The sequence below is a fragment of the Lepisma saccharinum genome, chromosome 1 (assembly GCF_977018435.1).
Source record: "Lepisma saccharinum chromosome 1, izLepSacc3.1, whole genome shotgun sequence".
Classification (NCBI taxonomy): Eukaryota; Metazoa; Arthropoda; class Insecta; order Zygentoma; family Lepismatidae; genus Lepisma; species Lepisma saccharinum.
In genome coordinates this window covers 65,266,993-65,285,989 of record NC_139229.1, presented here as the reverse complement: position 1 = coordinate 65,285,989, position 18,997 = coordinate 65,266,993, and the positions used below count along the sequence as shown (strand labels likewise).

Genomic DNA, 18,997 nt, shown 5'->3' with positions numbered 1-18,997 from the left:
ATGAAGCTCGGTCTCTGTTGCAAAAGCTTTCAGGGATGCTGCAGTGACATGAGCAGTAAACCTGCAAGGGAAAAGTTCTGTTTTGAATTACATGTGTTATTCTGCTTAGTAGAGTGCAAAAGTAGCTTTAACCACTTCAATCAAATATAAACTACTTGACCTTCAATTTAGTGATTGATTTGCTGATGATCGAAATGGCACAGTAGCTGTGTGGTTAGATTTCTTCCTGCCAGGTCTGTGACAGATCCCACCATCAATGTTCCCCTAATTCAAGTCCTGGCTTGGCATGGATATTTTTTGTGATTGTTGACTTTGCATTGAAATATATTACATAAAATAATATTTAAAATAAGTTGCAAGTGTTATTAATTTTATCTGACTACCATGCGAGACCCGGGACCGATCCCCGGTGGGGGATAACTGGGATTTTTTCCACCTATTCAAGCAGCTCCGGCACACGGCACCCTCCGGTACCTGTAGGAAACTCTGGGGGGTAAAGGCAGCCACGGTCATGGTGCTGACTTGATTACATCACCCCCACCTTCAGCCCTGATAATGGGAGTGTGGGAGTGATGTGCCCTAACTTCACACCCCGCATACACCTTTCATGGCGTGGTGCAAAGCATAGGGGAGCACTTTACTTTTTTTGCAAAAGATAATGTCTTTCATACGCTGGCATTTGGTCTTTCTTGAGGTATAACTTGGCAAATAGGCTTGATGCATTACAACTCAAGGGTCAGTTTGAACACAAAAATAGTCATCATTTTATCACATTTTTACTTACCTGGAGAAATGCAGATGCAGCTTTGGACAATGGTAGTTTCTGCCACTCATTGGAATCAAACCATTCTTCAAGGCTTTTCAGGTAGTGAAGCATGTACTGGAATAATGAACAACTAATTAAGAAGCAATAATGCTTTTCCTGTACACCTTCACTTGCTAAGGAGAATAAAATGTTTAAAAAGGACGATGGTAGGAGAGGACTGGCTGTCTGTTACACAGTTGCCCAGTAGTTGAATGACTGGACCTGTCCAAGAATTGGCCAGATCGTAATCTATTAGGATTTCTCACTTCACCTCTTCTGCTCGTGTACTTGCTGTTTTCAAATTGAAGAGTAATCCAGCAAGGATGCATGTTAATTTTCCCGTGTATTAATGAGTTTTTTTCTAGTTACATTTTAGCATTTCTAAATGTAGTCACATATTTCATAACCATATTAATCATATTTCATAACCAATTCTCCTCCACTTATTCCCTTTTTAATGTGCTTTATAAACTCTTTTTCCCACCCCTGAAACATAAAACTGGTGCTAATTATAAACATTTGAGGTCATAATTTATTAGCTTGTCTGTTTAATAAAGTAATATATCATGTTGATAACACAAGGCATGTAGTACATATAAACAAACAGTGTTTTTTGGGAATAAAAGAAAAGTTTCATACACATCTTGTTTCAAGTTGTGTGAAAAAATAAGCATATTAACACTGTGAAACATCAACTTTACGTTTTTCAGGGGACCAAGGTGGAAAAAAAACTTAAAATGCAGGAAAATGTAAAACATGAAATCAGGGTTCCACTGTATTATATCATAATGTTCGTCTAGAAAAATTAAGAAAAATCAATAACAAACAATAATCAACTACACAGAATAGTTAATTTTTCAAAAGGCCACTTACACATGACCTCATCTTACAAGTTCCATTACTATCTTCAGTGGAGCCAAGGCGTTAATATGCAAGATCACCATCCCAGCCCAAACAGAGTTAACTATTTATACCATTTCCGAACACTTTTTACCTATTACAACAATTTACACTTTGCAATCCTGGGGAAGATATCTGTTGAAGGCTCAAGATGTCAAATGACTGAACGTGCTGCTGCAATAGGTATGTATATTTATATAGTTTAAAATATTGTATTTATTTACTAGTAAAACATATCCTAACAGTGTCAGGTATGGTCCAAAACAGAAACAACTGGTTCAGATATATTGTCTTTATATTTTATAATGGCATCATATTTCTTTGTCATCTTCAGCTGGGAAAAAGGGTAATGTTAATAGCATTGATATATTATCTACAAAAATATTGACTTGTAAAGTTTATACATTTTTCATGCATAAATATATATATATATATATTTTATGAGCCGTGGTACCATGTGAGACGAGACACCCAGGTTCGATCCGCAGCAGGGGAGAACTGGGATTTTTTCCACCTCTTCAAGTGCCCACCCAGCATTGCATAAAGTGGGTACCTGGAGGAAACTCTCTGGGAGGTAGGGGCATGATGCTGATCACTTCAGCCATGATCAAGTAAGTGTGGGGCCCTCAAACTAAAAACTAAACTCTACATGCCACAATAGTCCCTTGAGAGCCAAGTTCTAGTGTTTTCCCATTGTATGACATATGATCAGTGCTTAGAGTCCCATCACCCTGTTAACTGGCTTTCTACCTAGTCGTGCCATAAGTTCCGTCCCCCATTCCAATAGGTGTAAATAACACAAAATGTTGTAGTACACTAAATCCTTTATTGCCAAGTGTACATTAGGGACACAGGAACGAAACAAAACATAGTCTATTCAAAATGGCCTCCTTTGGCCTGCACAGACATCTTCAATCGTTGAGGTCACACGTCAATCACGGCATGCACCACACCTTGGGGTATGGAAGCGGCTGCTTTCACTAAATCGGCCTTAAGCGACTCAATATTGCGGTGAGATTTCTTGCAGGCCTTTTCCTCTAAGTAGTCCCAAAGGTGGTAGTCCAGTGGGTTGAGATCCGGGCTTTCAGAGGGCCAATCCTCTGCGGCTATGAAGTTGGGAACATTGTTGGTAAACCACTGCTGGTTCATCTTCGCCCTGTGTGCCGGCGCGGAGTATTGCTGGAATGTCCAATCTTCACCAGAAAAGAGAGTGTGATTCAATGGTTTAACTACCTTCTCCAAAACATTGTTCTGGTAATTTGCAGCCTTGGTCTTCACTCCCTGTTGGCAAAAGTGCAGCTGGGTGACACCGTCGTACGACACGCCCCACCAAACCATGACTGAAGCTGGGTGATGGCCTCGTTGGACCCTAGGAAGTTTGTCGGCAGCTTCCCGAGAACTGTGGGCATAAATCCTGTCATTTTGCCGGTTGAATTTTTTTTGTACGGTGAAAATTTTTTCATCGGTGAAAAGGATTTGACTATTTTTCTCGTCCGCGTACCGCTGGAGTAACCTCTTGGCTCTTGTGGTTCGTATCTTCTTCAGAGCAGGTGTCAGCAGTTGTCCTGTGGTTCTTCTGTAAGCCCCAAGTTTAAGGTCCTCTTTGATGATGCGGGACATCGTCCTCTTCGGTATATCCATCTCCCGTGCCATAAGTTTCTGTTTTCGAAGAGGATTTCGACGAATTCGAGCAGCTACAGCTTTCACAGCTGCTGGCATCCGTGAAGTGCGCGGACGGCCACTTCTAGTTGTGTCATCGATAGAGGAGATGTCGTTGAACCGGTTGATGCACCGATACACATTTTTTTGCGTAATTTGTAATGGCTTTAGAAGATTGAAAATCTCCACTCCATGTTAACTGGACAAGTGAACGCCACAAACTAGGGACTGGTTTACGCTACAGGATGCGCATGACCTATTGTAAACACAGCTGGTCGCGGACGTCAGTCGAATGGGCCATGTGGAGCTCGTACACTTAGGGACAGAACTTATGGCACGACTGGGTACATTGGAATCTGCTACTTTTCATACAACTCCCCAATTATCCTCACAATGGCAAGTCAACAAAAAAAGTTTAGTGTTTCTTAGAGTACTGCTTGTACAAAAGATGAAAATGCTAACCATTCAGTTATGTGGGAGCTCACACGTTCTAAGTCAGTTGCGTATTGGACACAGCCGTCTCAGCCATGGTCACTTGCTGCAAGGACCATGTGTTGCGTCTGTAATTTTGTTTTAAGTGTTCAGCATATTCTTCTTGAATGTGCAGATTTTGCTTTCCTCAGGCAGACTTCTTATCCCCCCAACTGTCCGTCATTCCTATTGAGAGATGATGGCAGTGTTTTACCAAATGTTTTTAGGTTTTTGTGGTCTCTTCCACTTGCATTTCTTTTGTGCAGAGCAGGTCCCTTTAGAAACTCTCACTTTTAAAATTTCTCAAAGGGCTTCCTACACTCCCATGTTTCAACATTTTAAGCAAAAATTTTAGATAAGGGAATATTTCACCCTGTACATTGAAGGGTGCAAAATGGCTATATGTGCTGGTGCACGCACCAATTTTCAATCAATCAATTAATCATTCACACGAACAAACTTATGTTTTTAATCCACACCTGATTTTCTGAGTGAAACTTTACTTTCTCGTATATATCACATGAAAATCAAATACTGACACTAACGACAAATGTGAAGTAAAATTGTGATAACTGTGACACGAATTGTAAGAACATAAAAATGTCACTTTACTTACTTTGTGCGGATGAACACAGGTGACCTCAAATTTTAGCATTCTCATGATGAGCAGTTCTGCTTGAACAATTCCATCTCTCATGTTCCAGTATTCATCCCCGAGCTCTAGTGGAGGAGATCCACGGTGCATCGTGTTGTGTGTCACATTAATAACATCTCTTATTTTCAAAGGATCATCTTCTACCTTCCCAGCCAAGTACAACGTTGTGGATGCAATCAGCTGTAAAAAGGGACAATACCATGTGAACAGGCATGCATATATTATATAGTAGCATTTTTGCTGACACTAGAACACAGAACCATTTGAGGTTGTGATTCAAACATTCAATACACTTGGCTACTGAATGCAAATTGATAGCCTGACAATTTGCAAAACTCTATATGTGGTATGTTATATTTGTATACAGGCTATTTTATTTCACTTTATTATATGGCTGAGCTGATAACACTTTGAACTGATGCCCATACTGATAATCTTACCGATTCCCACCGATACCAATGCTTGAAAATTGCAACAATTAAAAGTTGTTCAAAATACTGATAAATATTAATGGCAATTATAAGCATCACTTTACCAGAGTTTTGATTTAAAATAATCAAAAATTACATCAAAATATAAAAATATCTGTTTTGTAATTGCAAAATAGTTTCTTTCACAAACTTTTTGTACAAATTTATTCATATTTTTTGGAAATGAGAGACGTTTTCCACAAAGCTGCTTTTTTGTAGTACAAAATTCATGAAAACTTCGAATTTTGCATAAATTCCAGGATAATTAGACTGTGGAAGTCTTGCGTGGCATTTTTACAGTCCCCACGGACAATCAAAATGCCCAAAAAGTATAAGCTGATATCGATAAATAAAATCCACCTAATATCGATGAGCTTATTGAATATAATGAAACCGACAAAATGATACATGCATGCCTTGTCCAGGTTTCTTTCCTAGGACCTCTAACTTCATACCATACTTTTGCACATGCATGCAGATTTATATTATTATTATTTTTATTATTAAAATTAACTTTTATATAACTCCTCCAGGGAGGCTGGCAATATTAACCATTGGTCCATTAGCTGCTTTTTCTTTGTAGACATTGACAACAGTCACGTTATTGAAACCACATAAAAAAATTGTGTAATGTAAATTATAATGATATATCAATATATACTATGCAACAGAATTATTTTACATAAATACTTGTATATTGCAATGAAACAATTAAGTTGAAAACCATGTAAATCATAATCTTATTTTTAGAATTATTCTTCATAAAATATAGCTTGCCCTGAAAGCACTTAGTTTCTTTCTCGGAGTATAAGATACAAGTGTAACTAATAACTGTAGGTAAAAAAAGATGAAGAAAAATTCAAAAGGTCATTATGTTCATAACAGAAGAATCTTTTTGATATTAAAACATTAACAACAGCAGTTTTACATACTGAATTCTTATACAATTTATTTTTGGAAACAATATTCTGTAACAATAAACATAAATACTTCAGAAGAAATCTTGATTTTTTAAATAACAAAAAATTAATACTGGTCCAAGGAACTTACACTGGTCATTTCTGTGTATTAGAAAAGTTAGGATTTTAAGGCTTAATGAAATAATCATCTACTGCACTTAAAACAGAGTTCAGGTACTTACAAAACAATCATAATTGTTACTGTCCGCTTCCTTGAAAAACCTGTGATACAGCATAGCAGCAGTGGCTATTGTGAGTGGCTGAGCTTCAAGTTTAATACCTAAAATAAAATAATTACATCTATTAAAACACAAGTAACATGTAAACATTTGCTCTCTCATTTCTTAAAAGGAAAAAGCAAATGTATTAACTTAAAAGTAAACAGTGGTAGGGTGTCTGAATGCCATACTTTGATTTCTGGGGTGAGAATTTTTTTATAAATCTCTCAGCCTAAGCAGCTTCAGGGGTTACTCAGCCAGTCAATAGGATATGAAGATGGCCAGAGCATATTGCTAACCCCAGGAAAAATGGATAGTTCTGATGAAGAATGCTCTATCCCCCCCGCACAAGCACTCAGTGCATACCTAAGTACGGGGTGTTCCACTTGCTCTTGGGCCCTGGTTTTCCCTTACAACTTTCAAACTAAGGGATATAATTCAGTGAAATTTGTCGTGGAAATACCCTGGCATTTCACAAGCATGATGATCTCATAATAAGTATGATGGTCACCAATAGCATCAAGGCATGCCTGGACATGCCTCTCCATGTTGCAGAAGGTAACCACCAACACATCGAGGGTCACAGCCTCAATTCCCAACAAAGGTTTAGCCTACTTGAAGTTCCGTGAGAGTCAACAATATACTTGCCCTTTCAGCATGTGAAAATGAAATTAGGTCTCCTTCACCTTCTGTATGCCCTCAAGAAAGTGAAATATTTTCCATGATTTATGAAGATTATATTGTTTATGAATGATTTCTGTTGTTTTTAGCTTGCAGAGATATGTTATTCTGAAATAAAGTATGTGTTACCTAACCATGAAGCAGAACAATCCGAAGGCTTCGCACAAGTGACTATAGCACCCAATACGACATTCCACAACAGCAGCTATAACTTTATGTCATTAGGCTAGGAGCTGATAGCAATTTTCAACATGTTCCTTTGCTATTTTAGTGTGAATACAAATTATTTTTATTAATAAAAAGCACCAGTAGTCTCAGAGATGGCAGATTTTTACTTACACACGCCATTCTTTGGGATCAAATATATCAGTTATTTGTGTTTTCCGTGCGCAGGAACCAATTTTATATCACGTACATCAAAATCTGTTGATTAAAAGAAATCAACATAATTCTCAAAGGGGGTACAGTGGGTGAACAGTCCCTAAAGTCAAGCAAGTGCACATAAATTTGAGGTGTGTGGTTTACTTGAGAACCTGGATTATATTGTCGTGAGTTTCAGGTGGAAGGTTATCCTGTGAATGCTAGTTTGCAATTCGGGCGCCACTTGACACATTTTACCTCTGCAACCATGTATCAAAAATGGATACTTTCATGTTGATTATGTTTCTTAGTGTTAGGTTGGTGCCATTAGCACCTACACTCCCCTCTCCCGATTTGTTGTGTGTGCATACAACAGGATTTCATGAAAGGAACTGGTAAAAGTATTACAGAATACAAGAGATTTCATTTACATGGGTTGCATTTTAGGACCACACATCCAAGTTACTGGATATTTCTACATCTTGAAACAATGTTACATAAAACATCAAAATCTATCAATTAAAATAAAGCCAATGAAACTTTTCAATGAGTACACTCAGCTTCTCTAAAAACATGTCTAATTACATTTTGGAACACAATTCTCAGTTGTAATTTGATATTCACATTTTGACATTCAAAGAATTTTAAATTCCCAAAATGCTAATGTATTCATATGAGTAGGGCTTGGAATATATATACCATGGTGCATGATATTATGTTTGTACGGTCTCATAAAGTTCAAACATGCTCACTTACTAGTAGAGTTGGAAGAGGTCAGAAAAAAAACGGCTATTTTGGAAATTCGCAGCTTGTTTGGTTGGGCTTTTTTCACAAAAGTGTCTCAAATCAATGAAAATACAGGAGATGCCACTATTTTTCCTGTTCAATGGTTTTTGTTTATCTCCCTACTGTAAAATAGACACTCATTTCTAAATATAAAATACAATTTACAATATGAAATTGTAGATAGACAAACAGTGTTTTCAAGAAAGCTGGCTTTTTTGAATGGGCGGTTCTTTCAGAGTGTTATCTTCATATTTTGGTAGGCTTGTTAAATATATCTATGTAATATAAACAGATTTACATAACAAGAGTAGTTTTGTATGTGTTTTTAATAGAACCTAATAGTATGATATGATTTTCAATGTTTGAATTTTGTTATACAAACATGTACATGAAACAAAAAAGGAAATACTGCTCTACCTTTTGAAAATCTAGTATCAAATCTCTTTACACTAAATTTTGTGTTCAGTAAAATATGTATTTGTGTTCTGGCTTTCCAGTACAACATGTATAATTTGGTTAAATGGTGGCTAAACCTAGTGACGGAGTAACTAGTGATGTATTTTGGCTGCTTGTTGCAGTGGTTCTCAACCTTTGTGAGACCACAGCCCAGTAAATGTATTTCTTACATGTCGATGTCCTGATCCAACAATTTCACTCATAAATACATTTGATATTTAAAGTTTATATTAAAAATTAATATGCAACGTTAATTAATATTAATATATCAAGTATGGCATAATCACAGTTCAATTATGTATAGATTTGCTGTCAAATATAAAATTAAATTTAAAAAATTAGTCGTCAACCCCTGGGTGCAACGGACCGTTTGCAACCCGGCGGTTGATAAACACTGGCACTAAAACTGAAGTAGAAGCAAATAAGGTGGCGCAAATGGTGAAAAATAATCTATTAAAGATATGTGGAGTGGACCCAAAGTTTGAAATGAGATCCGAAGCACTCTGCTTCCACAGAGAATTCAACCTCAGACCTCTTCTTATTACAAGGCAACAGCATTACTTTATTCCACTCCAGGAGGTCATTCATGATTAAAAGGAACCTTTTATCAAAAAGCCAGCCTTTTCCCATCAACAGTACTTGCAATTTGTTCTCTTGTGATTTACAGGTTAAATTCGATCTTAATCTATGATGAAGTAGCTAACAATCTTGTGAAGTATAGAGAACATTCAGAAGGATGCAACACATGACAGTGGAGGGTGTCACATTGAAGAGACAAGGGCCCCTTCAGTCTAAGCAAACATCCACCATGCATGCACAAACAAGACCGAGGTTACATGATGCGTGCCAGTGAAGGAGCTTTCAGACTGAAGTCACAGATGACAAGCGACACAGTCTCCTTCAGTATAAAGCAAATCATTCACCGTGCATGCACACCACTGAGAAAACAGTATAGTCATGTTTAGTGACATGTTTAGCTTGTTGTCGTGCTTCAGTTCAAAAGGTTGAATGGATTACTGAGGGTCTGCTTCCAAGTGACACATGTCATATGCTGCTTCAGTATGAAAGTTCTCTGAGAAAACGGTATAGGCCAAGTGACAAGCAACACTTGCAGCTTATGTTGCTTCGGTTCGAAAGGTTGCATGTACTTCTAAGGGTTGGTTTTAAGAGCCACATGTCGCTTCCATCTCAAAGCTCTGTTAAACAGGATATATACAGAAATTCTCGTAATACGTACGCTTCTGCATAGTGTTGTGAACAGTAAAGATTTTTAATTGTACCAAAACATCAAATATTTTGATATTAACATTTGTTTCATATTTTATGACAAACATTTATATTGAGACCTAAACATGTAAAAGCTTGTTTCAAATCCATGGTCGGATGTGCTCACTAAAACTCACAAAATTCATATTATTTATTAATGCTTTTTAGTTTGCAGAAGTGCAGTTGTTTATTAAATATATTAATTACAATAATTACCATCATTACCAACCAATTGTACACTGTAATTGGCATGAGTGTCTCGAATGAGACACATTCAAAGATGACACCTGATTTGCACACCACGTGCATTTTGCCTCCTAATTACATTTGTTTTTATGCACAAAAGTAATAAAGAAATATTGGGAACACCCTAGGAAACAATGTAATTTTATTTTCAAACAGTTGAAAAATCTAAAATACAGAGGTGGTGGGCCTGCAAGCCAACCTGCCCCCCTTCCCCCTCGGTAAGCTACCTGAACCATTATGCAATATGTGTCTCCTGGGATTGGCCAATATCTGTCTCTTGGCTGCTACATCATGTCAATTTCTTTTAGCTAGTTGTACAATATGTCACTACAAACCTGTAAACTCATAACAGTAACTTCAAGTAAAATAGGTTAGATGTAATTGGTAAAAAGCCAAAAAATCCTGTTTTTTCCAAAAAGCAGACTTTTTATCGGAAAAAAACAGTCCATTTAAAAAAACCGGCTCTTTTGCAACTCTACTTACTCGTATTCATACAGGCAGGACTACAGTGAAAGACGAAGGAATTGTTCTTAAATGATGTATGAGTAAGTCAATGATTCAAAAGAGTCCATTTAAATATAATCAACCATCCTGGAATGGAATTTTTTGAGAATAAAACATTACTTACCACATTCAAATATATATCTAACAGCAATGAAGTGTGACTGTTGTACTTGTCCGTAGTCTATTGGAATGATCCTTCTGTTTTTGTCTCGCTGAAGCTGAAGAACATCTATTACGTCCTTCATTTTGAAACCGTATTTATCTGTAACAGAAAGTTTGAAATGAATGTCACTGAACTGTACTGATTAGTAGTGAATGTTTCACTGATAAATCAATCAATCTGATACATCTAATTATTTTCCAATTGTAATATTTATTGTCTTCGGGAAGTCACTGATCACATGGAACACATTTTTTCACATCTATGCAATCAGCAGGCAGGCTGGAAGGAGTTACTCTAGCAGGCTTTTTGACTGCCAGACCAGTTTCAGGTAGATAGAGGCTGCTGCAGAAAGGGAAGAGGAAGATTTCTGTGTCGACTTCCCCACTTTCTCACCTCAAAACTGCTGACCAGTGCAATGGTTGAAATGCCATGGTTTCAGGTATCACCAGCAGCAGCTCAAGGGGTAGAGCCGTCGTGCCATGGAACTACCCTCAGAAGAAACGCTTACCTCGCCAAGTATTGTTAAATGAATACACTGATAGTTTACAGACAAGGAGATTCGAATCTTGCAATCGGTCAAGTTGACGTGACGACCGCCCCAACCTCCTCACTGCATCGCTAGCTCTTTCGTTCGCACCCTCGCAAGGCAACAGTCCATGCTGCCAAAGAGCTGGCCTAACCCAAGTTGACACACGTGCAGATGGTTGAAGAAGTCTCCGTGAGGAACAATTCCATCATGAGCCGAGAAAAAAGTGGCAGGGGGCACGGTTAGCCCATAAGAAACAGTGCTCATCTTCGCCTGGCACAGCGAGGGAACTTTCGCAGTGTTGACACAGTTGCCACCTTCAGAGAAAAGTCGCTAAATACGACTGATTTGTACGATGGGAAGTAATTTCTGCCTACTTTTGGAGAAACGAACCTAGTTTTTTCCAAAGTTAAATGAACGTTTTTGATAATAGATAGATCCACCAAGAGGGCCATCCAGACTTTTTTTAAAATATAAAAGTAAAAAATCCTATGATGATGCGAGTTTCCTTTGGCATTTCGACAATTTCTTTTCATAACTATTTTCGACATTCAGTTAGAATACGTGTCCATGGAGGAGGAGAAGGTGATAGGAGTTGTTTTTCTTTTCCTCTTGTAATTGTTATGTTTTTAGGGAAGTGTCCTGTAGTGTATAAAGATAGGTTAGTGAGTGAAGATGAATTGGATTAGTACGTTATTACTTAAACACACGTTGTATTCCATGTTACCAAACGAGGATAAACATCATGGTCAGTGGTGCAACCTCAAGGAGGGGGCAGGAGTTTTTTTTTATTACGTTGACACTGACCATCATAGTTGCCGCCAGCCGCCACTGGGTATCACCTGTATCCCCGATTCCCTTTCATTTTCTCCAATTTTACACATTATACTTATGATTTATGAATAATAGCTCATGACTTCAAGTATTATTATTTATGAAATGAGAAAGTAAGTATTTTGTGTGCAGGTGAATTACTGGATCAGTTCCTTTTCTCCAGTGGGGAATTATTATTATTATTATTATTTATTATTTGAAGTAGGGTTACACTTAACCTTACAGTATTTTTACACGGATTATCTTACTATAGAAACAGCTTCTTGCCCTACATGGATTAATTTGTTAAACTATACAATTCTGCTAACCGTTTATAAATGTATAAGTATGGAAAAATATGTGTGCTTATATAATTGAAACACACAAGGAATAAAATTACACAAGGAATAAAAACACACAATAAATAGAAATTAAGTAAGTATGTGTGAAGGAGGCAATGAGGCAAATGAGGCACAGTCAGTATTCATAGATTAACATCTTAATTTGTTGTTTAAATTTGGCCAAATTTCTCTCCTTTTTCCAGGCTACAGGCAGTTGATTCCATGCCTTACTTGCCAGCGATGATATGGATTTTGATCCGTATCTTGCCTTGTTACATTTTGGTACTCTGATATTATTGGTGTTATTAGATCGCAGATTGGAATATTTCATGTCACTACATATAATTACCTTGCTGCTTATTGAGTGGTTGTGTGTGTGAATTGCCTGATGAATTTTGAGTAGGAACGCATATTTTCGTCTGGATTCAAGAGTGGATAGTTGCAATTCTTGTCTGCTCGATCGTGAAGTCATGTGTGGTGTATTTCGTAAACTACGTAGGGCCTCCCCCATGGCGCAGTGGTAGCATCGCCGCCTTGTAATCAAGGGGTCCCGGGTTCGATACCCGGTGGAGGCACAAGTGGTTCGGATCCCACTTTAAACTGTAGGTCCAGTCCCGATTAGCCTTACTGTGCATAAAGTGGACTTGAAACACCAACTCAACTCAACTCGTATACTACGAATTGCCCAATTTTGCATTTTTTCTAATTTGTTGGTGTTATTTATGTTAATCCCATAGAGTACAGAGGAACAATATTCAAGTAATGGCCTAATAAATGCTTTGTAGAACGTTAATTTGTGAGCAAGGTGCACATATTTGCAGACATATTGAAACTGTTTGATTCTAGGTGCTGCACGTGCACACATAATCTTCACATGTTGTGAAAAGGATAGATTCCTATCTAGGTACACACCAAGATATTTTAGACTCTCACTTGGTTTTATATTCGAATTACCTATTTTAATATTGTCAACTTGCGTGATGTTATTGTTTTCCGTGGATAATATTAATACTAGAGTCTTAGACTCGTTCACTTTCAACATGTTAGATTGATACCACTCAAGAACTTCGGGCATGCTTTTTTCAATATTTGCAATTACTTTATCTAATTTGTTAGATGTGCAGTACAGGAGACAGTCGTCTGCGTATAGATACAAATCAAAGCCAAATTTCTTGCTTGCGATATCATTTACAAACATGTTAAAAAGTTTTGGACCAAAAATAGATCCCTAAGATACACCGAGAGATACATTCAGACCGTACGAAATCAAGTTGCCAACTTTTGTATCGATACTTCTGTTGTGCAAATAGCTTTCAATCCAGTTGCATGCAGTAGCAGAAAAAATAAATTGCTGATATAATTTCTGTATTAATAACTTTGGTTGAACACTGTTGAATGCTTTACTGATATCTAGTGAAATTATGCCGATGTATTGCTTTCCTTTACGATCTGATCCATGCCGCCAGATATGTAACAGTTCATGCAGGAGTAATTCTGTTGAGTGATTTTACCTAAAAGCGAATTGTCTGTTAGTAATTAGGTTGTTACAATGTAAGTATTGTTCTAATTGTTTATCTATTACCTTTTCAAGAATCAGACTTAATGAGGAAGTTATCGATATAGGCCGATAATTATTTAATTGCGTTGGGGACCCCCCAAATATAGGTGTGACCCTTGCGTGTTTCCAGCTGTTGGGAAAGATTTCGCTTTTTATGGATGAATTAATTATATCGGTGCGAGGTTCAGTAATCCATGGGGTGAGCAGATATAATATGCGATTACTTATTCCATCGAAATCTGGACCCTTTCTGACATTAAGTTTGTGAAGGATTTTCAGTACGTCATCATGTGAGACGGGTGTAAAATTGAAGCTGGCTTCTCTACATTGACTGTAGTTTTCAATTTGCTTGCTAGTTTCATTTTTCTTGAGCATTAAATTGTTTGTGAATATATTCGATATTGACTTTCCGACATTAGCAAAGTGGTAATTCAGGACATTAGACATCCTCGGAGCTTCTGTAATTATTTCATTATTGTGTTCAATAGATGTGATGGATTGGTTTTTATTGTCATTTCCCGTTAAATAACTAAAAATCTTGAATTTATTGTTGCCTGCATATTTACCAGAATAGATCTGTTGAAGGAGATATTTTCTTTTCACATCTTTTACCATTTTTGTTACGTAGTTCCTTAAGGTCTTACATTGTTCCCACGTGTAATTATTATTATTTGAACTGCGTGCGCACTTAAACATCCGGTTCTTGAGTGATATCAGTCTAAGAAGACTACCAGTGATCCAGGGGTGCTTGTTGGCCCTAACGCGAAACGTTTTTATTGGCGCATAGACATCAAGAGCTTCGGTTATTAATGACTGCAAATATGTTACCTTATCGTTTATATCTGGCATCGTTGATCTTTTGGGAAATGGTAGATAGGAACAATGATCAACGAATTGCTGTTCAGGGAAATTTTTAAATGAACACCTAGTTACTAGTATTCTAGGAGATCTTTGTGGCCTCAGGTTAATTGTTGTGCATATCAGAAAATGATTGCATAAATCATGCATTGCCACAGCGGATTTAACATGTATTTCTCTCTTGTTTGTAAAAATTTGGTCTATGAGACTTTCACTTTTGTCGGTCACGCGTGTCGGCAGACGAACGAGCTGTTTGTACCCCACTGATTCCCCTGCAGTAGGTTTCATGACGTCATGATTTGTATCTCCAACGAGAACCGAATAATAATAACTCCATTGCCTCTTAATGTTAAGAAAAAGTAAAACACCTGTCTTTTTCATTTTATTAGTATCATCTTAAAATACACTAATCTCTAGCCTGCAAGTACGAGAGATGATGAATACATTTTGATTAGTTGAATAATATGAAATATGTATGTGTGTAGTGGTGGGTGGATGGTGGGTGCATTGTACCTTGTCTGTAATGGAATAATGTTACAGTGAAAAACTACACAGGAGGCAAATTACACGAAACCAGTTTTCTCGCTGTGCTAATTTACACTTTTGCCATTTCACATGACTTTCTTCTGGTTTTCGAACTTTGTAATGAGGGACAGACAAACATTCATACTGTACTCAGAATTTGAATTCAAGACTTTCCTTCCACGTGCTTATTATTTTCGAAGAGCACTTGAAAATTATGACCACCATAACACCACTCTTCAGTTCTATCTATTTAATTGGTGAAACTTCATAGAGGATATTTACAGATGCAGATACAGATAAAATAAATTCAGTTTCCCTGCTAAAATATCGCTTCCATGAAATAGCGAAATTATTTCGACTGTATTGAAACAACACTGCAATCTATGCATTTGGAAGGGTGGGTGTGTGGGGAGGGGGAGAGGGAGATGTGCGATGCTTCAAAATTACCCATAATCAGTTGCTACCCGCTTCAAAATTACCCATAATCAGTTGCTACCCGCTTCAAAATTACCCATAATCAGTTGCTACCCAAAGTGCCGAGGTCACCGCACGTCACTGGTAATTATCATACATTTCATCATCTGACAAATTTAAAGCATCACACACATTCACGAAAAATGACTATTAAATGTTAAGTATCCCCGAAACGTCTGAAATTCCTTTCTTTTCTTGTTTTTCACATTGGTACTTACGTATTCTGCATTCCTAAGGATTGTTGAACGTGCCATTTCGTTTTTCTCACACAAAATAATCTCAATTTTCAACATATCGAGTAATTCTTGTTTGTTCGTTTTCGTTTGCGTTAAACGCAATATGGCGCAGAAATCTTGACTAGCGTTGTCGATGATCAGTGGTTATGCAGTGTTGCAACCTTCTTCATCGAAAAATACCTACTTTCGTGTTATTGATTTTGTATTTTTTTTTCCAGGTTCAAAAACCCCACGAACCATGCACGGATAGGCCCACGAACCATGCTAGGTAAGGTTAGGTTACGTTCAGTTAGGTTAGGCAAAATTGTCATGTTCTTGGAGAACAACGGTATGGTTGGAAACACTGACCGGGGGTTACATCATCGAATGCACGCAACATTTGATTCATATAGTGAAAGGACATAGAGGCAACAGCTTTCGTGCATTGGAGAGACATTAATCTTCAAAAATACATGATTTACTGGCGAAATAAGTTAAGCGAAGGGAAAAAACACTTCCACGAACTTTCAAAAGTGTACGGAAAGTCAGTTCGGTGTACTTTCTCCTGTAAAATTGAAGAAATACGCTTCGGGGATACTTAAATTTTACCAAATGACTTTATACATCATATGTCCATAATAAACTTGCATCGGTACTATTATAGCATGGGGGTGAAACATATAAATCATATATTTCACACTTTTATACATTGCTAACGTACTATTTTAGAATGCAGAACATTTCCTAACGTGAAATAATGCATTCCTAACTAAGATAATGTCTATTTCTTACATTTACGAGTACTTACTGTTACTTGTTATTTTGATTCTGAAACACATTATGGCATGCGATAGCGTACTGGTTCAGGGCACGTTGTGCGAGTTTTCGGTCAATTTATGCAGTGTTGCAACCTCGTTCACCAGAAAATACCTACTTTTGCACCCAGATTTGAAATTATGCTAATACCTTGCAAACCATTGACGTTATCCTCACAAACCATTTACAATAGACTCACAAACCATTGACGTTAGCCCCAAAAACCATTCACCTTAGCCCCAAAACCCATTTTCCGTAAGGTTAGGTTAAGTTAGGTTAGGCAAGCATAATTAAAAAAAATTAAAAATACTCGAAACGTCATGTTGTAGTGAAAACATGCCGAGTTTGAAACACTGACTACGGGGTTACGTCATCTTAACACACAGAACATTGTGCTCTCATACAGAAAGCACATGGCGGCAGCAGAAACAGCGTGTCGGACAGAGATTTTCGCAGAAAACAACATGTATTCGCATTAAAATGGATCAAAACTACATTCACGAACTTCCACAACGCTATAGAAAATAATTTCCGTAAGTACTTTCTCCTGTAAATTTGAAGAAATCCGTCACCACTACACTATAATGTTACCCTTGCATCAAATCACTAAAAGCTCTGATGAAATACTTAAATCACTAACGTTCTCTTCTCTCACGAAATACTATCTAAAAAAGTGTTACATGGGAGACATATTCTGCAAATTGAAGTGCAAACAGCAGAAGAAATACGATGCTCAGCCTAGAAATTAAAGTGCAAGGATACGAAAAGAGTATGCAGTGATTATTATCTGGTGCACATTCATTTACCTTATCTGTATTCTGTCAAAAAAATCGACAATAAATAATAACAACGTCCTTGATCTACAAATCCAAGAATGGCTTGAACAAAGTATTACAAAAACTAACTTGCAACATGCTCATTTCCCTTATGAAACTAACCGGTGCTCATTTAGAAAATAATATAATTTGAACGCTGCTTCAGGGCATGCACTCAATAAAACCACAACATAAAAATTTAAAAATCACACCAATGAACCACCAAATCTGCTAAAACTTGTTTTGCTTCTCTACTACACTGCAAAGATAATTTCATGCCTTTATTTGCCCATGATTACATTAAAAATTATATTAGCAATTCCACAATTATAACATGACATTTATTAAATTATATGTTACTTGCTCATATTACGTAGATTATATGCAACTGTCATGAACCTTTTATGTCTCGGGATTATCTTCACAAGAAAAATTATTTGTTTTGATGCAGTGAATGTAATCCGGTTGTGGACAAATCGTTAACCGGTCGAAGAGGTGCAAAAAGATTTTATTAATTGTCCACTTGCGCAGTAGAGCAGCTAAAGAAATGTTCGGAAGATTTCTTTATACAGCACATTTTCCCGGATTGATTTGTCTTATGTAACATTCGTGTATATTTTAAATGTACATATGTACTTTTTCTAATTAAGATATATACATAAACAATTATGCTAGCGGAGAAGTGTATGTAATTTCGAAGTAGTGGCGGTGATTAGGTTCCAAAAGGGAGAGAGGGGGCAAGGTACCAACACTGGGGGGCAAAGACATTATATTTCACTTTGTAGATAAGGTTTAGGATAGTGCGGGGACAAAAGTGGCGAAAAGTGGGCGGGGCAACTGCCACCACCTCGCCCTCCCTAATCGCCGCCACTGTTTCGAAGTTATGTTAGGCTAAGTTGATTGCAGGTGGCTCTGAGTTGTTATTTCTAATTTCTACCAATGGACGAAATTGTTTAAATTTCTTTTTTAAAAAATAATGTAACTACTCTACTGGACAGAACAATTCACGTCGTGATCGAAGACTTCTGTAAATAATTTTCCGATATTCACGATCCCAACATTTGAGAAATATCGTATGGTCGGTCATGTTGGCATATCATGTACCTAATTTTCGAAGCATATACTGAAGTACCCATCTCTCTGTGTGTGTTGTTCTCGTAGGGCGTGTGTGTGTGCATAGGGCGTAGATAACATGAAGACACAACCTTCTTAATGACGTTTTGCTAATTTCGATTCTCCTTACCCTGCTGCCATAACCAAAGTGTCCCGGGTACGTATAATCTCCAGCCAAGGAAAAGAAAGGCCTCCCCAATAGCGCAGTGGTAGAGTCGTCGCCTTGTTATCAAGGGGTCCCGGGTTCGATACCAGGTGGAGGCACCTAGTGGTTCGGATCCCACTTTAAACTGTAGGTCCAGTCCCGATTAGCCTTACTGTGCATAAAGTGGACTTAAAACATA

At 37.4% G+C, this 18,997-nt stretch overlaps 1 protein-coding gene across 4 annotated transcripts in view; it reads right to left on the bottom strand.

Moving 5' to 3' along the window:
• koko (cyclin Q) overlaps positions 1-17,816 on the bottom strand; it is a 37,489-nt gene extending 19,673 nt beyond the window's left edge. Inside the window, exons 1-5 of one of the 4 annotated variants that reach the window (XM_083141285.1) lie at positions 17,753-17,816; positions 10,561-10,698; positions 6,102-6,199; positions 4,452-4,670; positions 785-880 (exon numbers count right to left, since the gene is read on the bottom strand). In XM_083141285.1, coding sequence (XP_082997411.1) covers positions 785-880; positions 4,452-4,670; positions 6,102-6,199; positions 10,561-10,681 — 534 coding nt within the window. In that variant the 5' untranslated portion in view covers positions 10,682-10,698; positions 17,753-17,816. Of the gene's footprint in view, positions 1-784; positions 881-4,451; positions 4,671-6,101; positions 6,200-10,560; positions 10,699-17,531 lie in introns of all 4 variants that reach the window. The other 3 variants (XM_083141356.1, XM_083141215.1, XM_083141414.1) reach the window with 3 other exon arrangements.
• Between the last annotated feature and the right edge of the window lie 1,181 nt (positions 17,817-18,997).